General features: G+C 49.6%; 1 protein-coding gene across 2 annotated transcripts in view; it reads right to left on the bottom strand.

Moving 5' to 3' along the window:
• Positions 1–787: 787 nt before the first annotated feature.
• Positions 788–5,327, bottom strand: part of LOC124003528 (calcium/calmodulin-dependent 3',5'-cyclic nucleotide phosphodiesterase 1B-like) — a 68,137-nt gene continuing 63,597 nt past the window's right edge. For both annotated transcript variants that reach the window (XM_046311854.1, XM_046311853.1), the window contains 3 exons: positions 4,840–4,957; positions 4,486–4,622; positions 788–1,147 (listed from right to left, as the gene is read on the bottom strand). In XM_046311854.1, coding sequence (XP_046167810.1) covers positions 1,089–1,147; positions 4,486–4,622; positions 4,840–4,957 — 314 coding nt within the window. In that variant the 3' untranslated portion in view covers positions 788–1,088. The remainder of the gene's footprint in view (positions 1,148–4,485; positions 4,623–4,839; positions 4,958–5,327) is intronic.

The following is a 5,327-nucleotide window of genomic DNA, read 5'->3' as shown; positions in this document are numbered from 1 at the left end:
TACCCCTGTTACCCATGTTACCCCTGTTACCCATGCTACCCCTGTCACCCCTGTTACCCATGTCACCCCTGTTACCCATGTTACCCATGTTACCCATGTTACCCCTGTTACCCATGCTACCCCTGTCACCCCTGTTACCCATGTTACCCCTGCTACCCATGCTACCCCTGTTACCCCTGTTACCCCTGTTACCCCTGTTACCCCTGCTACCCATGCTACCCCTGTTACCCCTGAGACCCATGTTACCCTGTTACCCATGTCACCCCTGTTACCCCTGATACCCCTGTTACCCCTGATACCCATGCTACCCCTGTTACCGCTGAGACCCATGTTACCCTGTTACCCATGTCACCCCTGTTACCCCTGATACCCCTGTTACCCCTGAGACCCATGTTACCCCTGTTACCCCTGATACCCCTGTTACCCCTGAGACCCATGTTACCCTGTTACCCATGTCACCCCTGTTACCCCTGATACCCATGCTACCCCTGTTACCCCTGTTACCACTGATACCATGCTACCCCTGTTACCCCTGTTACCCCTGTTACCCCTGATACCCCTGTTACCCCTGAGACCCCTGTTACCCATGTCACCCCTGTTACCCCTGATACCCCTGTTACCCCTGAGACCCCTGTTACCCATGTCACCCCTGTTACCCCTGATACCCCTGTTACCACTGAGACCCATGTTACCCATGCTACCCCTGTTACCCCTGAGACCCATGTTACCCCTGTTACCCCTGTTACCCATATCACCCCTGTTACCCATGCTACCCCTGTTACCCCTGAGACCCATGTTACCCCTGAGACCCCTGTTACCCATGCTACCCCTGTTACCCCTGAGACCCATGTTACCCCTGAGAACCATGTTACCCATGTTACACATATGTTCTCTGTTCAGTTTCTTCATCAATGTTTTTCCTAACTGGTTAAACAATGTGTTTGGGTGAAAACATATTTGGTAATTAGCAAGTAACATGACCCGCATGTTTATTTCAACCCTCATTAAATGACTATGGTTTCCATATGGTTTCCATTGGCATCGTACGACACGAGAGGGCCTCTCTGTTGTTGAGCATCATTACAACGTTAGAACAGTTCCTCTCCCCCAGTCGGCGGCTCCTTCGGCACGTTCTGATCCAAGATTCCTGAGAAGGGGAAAGCAATGGAATATAAAAATATGATTGAGCTACGGAGGACTGGAAGAAGAACCATGCTTACATCTTTTACATTTCTCTACTACCTCTCCTCGGGGCTTTATGGAGGTGAAAGAGAAATACTGCCGGCATCCCAAATTGGACCCCATTTACATATGTAGTGCACTACTTTTGACCAGGGCACATAAGGCCCTGATCAAAGATATTGCACTACATAGGTGATGGGGTGCTATTTCGGACTTACACATGGAATATTTATATAGGTTACAATAAGTATAATAAGGTACGGTTGCCCACCCCTGAGGTATGACAAGGTTGTCCACCCCTGAGGTAAAACAAGGTGAGGTTGCCCACCCCTGAGGTATAACAAGGTAAGGTTGCCCACCCCTGAGGTAAAACAAGGTGAGGATGCCCACCCCTGAGGTATAACAAGGTAAGGTTGCCCACCCCTGAGGTATAACAAGGTAAGGTTGCCCACCCCTGAGGTATAACAAGGTAAGGATGCCCACCCCCAAGGTATAACAAGGTAAGGTTGCCCACCCCTAAGGTATAACAAGGTATGGTTGCCCACCCCTGAGGTAAAACAAGGTGAGGTTGTCCACCCCTGATGTATAACAAGGTAAGGTTGCCCACCCCTGAGGTATAACAAGGTAAGGATACCCACCCCTGAGGTATAACAAGGTAAGGTTGCCCACCCCTGAGGTATAACAAGGTAAGGTTGCCCACCCCTGAGGTATAACAAGGTAAGGTTGCCCACCCCTGAGGTATAACAAGGTTGCCCACCCCTGAGGTGTAACAAGGTGAGGTTGCCCACCCCTGAGGTATAACAAGGTAAGGATGCCAACCCCTGAGGTATAACAAGGTAAGGATACCCACCCCTGAGGTATAACAAGGTCAGGTTGCCCACCCCTGAGGTATAACAAGGTATGGTTGCCCACCCCTGAGGTAAAACAAGGTTGCCCACCCGAGGTATAACAAGGTGAGGTTGCCCACCCCTGAGGTAAAACAAGGTTGTCCACCCCTGAGGTAAAACAAGGTGAGGATGCCCACCCCTGAGGTATAACAAGGTGAGGTTGCCCACCCCTGAGGTATAACAAGATAAGGTTGTCCACCCCTGAGGTATAACAGGGCAAGGTTGCCCACCCCTGAGGTATAATAAGGTAAGGTTGCCCACCCCTGAGGTATAACAAGGTTGCCCACCCCTGAGGTAAAACAAGATTGCCCACCCCTGAGGTATAATAAGGTACGGTTGCCCACCCCTGAGGTATGACAAGGTTGTCCACCCCTGAGGTAAAACAAGGTGAGGTTGTCCACCCCTGAGGTATAACAAGGTGAGGTTGCCCACCCCTGAGGTAAAACAAGGTTGCCCACCCCTGAGGTATAACAAGGTGAGGTTGCCCACCCCTGAGGTAAAACAAGGTTGCCCACCCCTGAGGTATAACAAGGTATGGTTGCCCACCCCTGAGGTAAAACAAGGTTGCCCACCCCTGAGGTATAACAAGGTTTCCCACCCCTGAGGTATAACAAGGTGAGGTTGTCCACCCCTGAGGTATAACAAGGTTAGGTTGTCCAACCCTGAGGTATAACAAGGTAAGGTTGCCCACCCCTGAGGTAAAACAAGGTTGTCCACCCCTGAGGTATAACAAGGTAAGGTTGCCCACCCCTGAGGTATAGCAAGGTATGGTTGCCCACCCCTGGGGTATAACAAGGTAAGGTTGTCCACCCCTGAGGTATAACAAGGTAAGGTTGCCCACCCCTGAGGTATAACAAGGTTGCCCACCCCTGAGGTATAACAAGGTATGGTTGCCCACCCCTGAGGTAAAACAAGGTTGCCCACCCCTGAGGTATAACAAGGTAAGGTTGCCCACCCCTGATGTATAAGAAGGTTGCCCACCCCTGAGGTAAAACAAGGTTGCCCACCCCTGAGGAATAACAAGGTTGCCCACCCCTGAGGAATAACAAGGTTGCCCACCCCTGAGGTAAAACAAGGTTGCCCACACCTGAGGTATAAGAAGGTTGCCCACCCCTGAGGTAAAACAAGGTAAGGTTGCCCACCCCTGAGGTATAACAAGGTAAGGATGCCCACCCCTGAGGTATAACAAGGTAAGGATGCCCACCCCTGAGGTATAACAAGGTTGCCCACCCCTGAGGTAAAACAAGGTTGCCCACTCCTGAGGTATAACAAGGTAAGGTTGCCCACCCCTGAGGTATAACAAGGTAAGGATGCCCACCCCTGAGGTATAACAAGGTAAGGATGCCCACCCCTGAGGTATAACAAGGTAAGGTTGCCCACCCCTGAGGTATAACAAGGTAAGGTTGCCCACCCCTGAGGTATAACAAGGTGAGGTTGCCCACCCCTGAGGTATAACAAGGTAAGGATGCCCACCCCTGAGGTATAACAAGGTAAGGTTGCCCACCCCTGAGGTATAACAAGGTGAGGTTTCCCACCCCTGAGGTATAACAAGGATGCCCACCCCTGAGGTAAAACAAGGTTGCCCACCCCTGAGGTATAACAAGGTTGCCCACCCCTGAGGTATAACAGGGTATGGTTGCCCACCCCTGAGGTAAAACAAGGTTGCCCACCCCTGAGGTATAACAAGGTATGGTTGCCCACCCCTGAGATAAAACAAGGTTGCCCACCCCTGAGGTATAACAAGGTAAGGTTGCCCACCCCTGAGGTATAACAAGGTGAGGTTGTCCACCCCTGAGGTAAAACAAGGTAAGGTTGTCCACCCCTGAGGTATAACAAGGTAAGGATGCCCACCCTGAGGTATAACAAGGTTGCCCACCCCTGAGGTATAACAAGGTATGGTTGCCCACCCCTGAGGTATAACAAGGTATGGTTGCCCACCCCTGAGGTATAACAAGGTAAGGTTGCCCACCCCTGAGGTATAAGAAGGTTGTCCACCCCTGAGGTAAAACAAGGTGAGGTTGCCCGCCCCTGAGGTAAAACAAGGTGAGGTTGCCCGCCCCTGAGGTATAACAAGGTTGCCCACCCCTGAGGTATAACAAGGTATGGTTGCCCACCCCTGAGGTATAAGAAGGTTGTCCACCCCTGAGGTAAAACAAGGTTGCCCACCCCTGAGGAATAACAAGGTTGCCCACCCCTGAGGTAAAACAAGGTTGCCCACCCCTGAGGTATAACAAGGTAAGGTTGCCCACCCCTGAGGTATAACAAGGTAAGGATGCCCACCCCTGAGGTATAACAAGGTAAGGTTGCCCACCCCTGAGGTATAACAAGGTAAGAATGCCCACCCCTGAGGTATAACAAGGTAAGAATGCCCACCACTGAGGTACAAGAAGGTGTTAGTAGAAGTCTGTCACATTACCATTAGAGCCGCTCTCCTTCCATTTGAACTTGTTGTCTTCTGTGTGTCGTGTCCAGGTGGATCTGAAGGTGACCAGTTCTGAGGTGAAGTGAGCCAGGCTCCACTGTAGTCCTCTGGAACTCTCCTTCCACAGATTACTGGAAAAAGACAATAGCTGGACGTCAGCAGACCTGGGTCCCGATGTTTCTTTAATTTTTTTGTTTTATCTTCTCCGAATAATTTTTCACTGTTTGATTGAGACGACATGAATTGTGCAGAATTGGGACTATTCTGTTGCTTCCATTGCACCAGGGAAACTTAATCAAGCACGAGTAAATATCATAAAGAAAACCAATACGTGGGATATGTGGTCACCTATGCCGATTGCAGGGGTCTGGTGGGCCTGGGTTGTCTTCCACCAGGGGAATTACTATCTTCTCAGCCATGTCAGTCAGTAGGGAGAACGTAGGGTCTACTATAAAGTCTATGAAACCTACAAGAGACATGGAGTTTTATGAGGACAGTTTAGTACATTATATCAAACACATAAATATATATACACACCTCAGCAATGAATGGACCAGTATTCAGCAATGAATGGACCAGTATTCAGTAATGAATGGATCAGTAGTCAGTAATGAATGGATCAGTAGTGAATGGATCAGTATTCAGTAATGAATGGATCAGTATTCAGTAGTGAATGGAACAGTATTCAGTAATGAATGGAACAGTATTCAGTAATGAATGGATCAGTAATGAATGGATCAGTAGTGAATGGATCAGTATTCAGTAGTGAATGGATCAGTATTCAGTAATGAATGGATCAGTAGTGAATGGATCAGTATTCAGTAGTGAATGGATCA

Source organism: Oncorhynchus gorbuscha, linkage group LG18, assembly GCF_021184085.1.
Source record: "Oncorhynchus gorbuscha isolate QuinsamMale2020 ecotype Even-year linkage group LG18, OgorEven_v1.0, whole genome shotgun sequence".
NCBI classification, from domain to species: Eukaryota; Metazoa; Chordata; class Actinopteri; order Salmoniformes; family Salmonidae; genus Oncorhynchus; species Oncorhynchus gorbuscha.
Note: the sequence above shows the minus strand (reverse complement) of the source record. Positions and strands in the feature narration are given on the sequence as shown.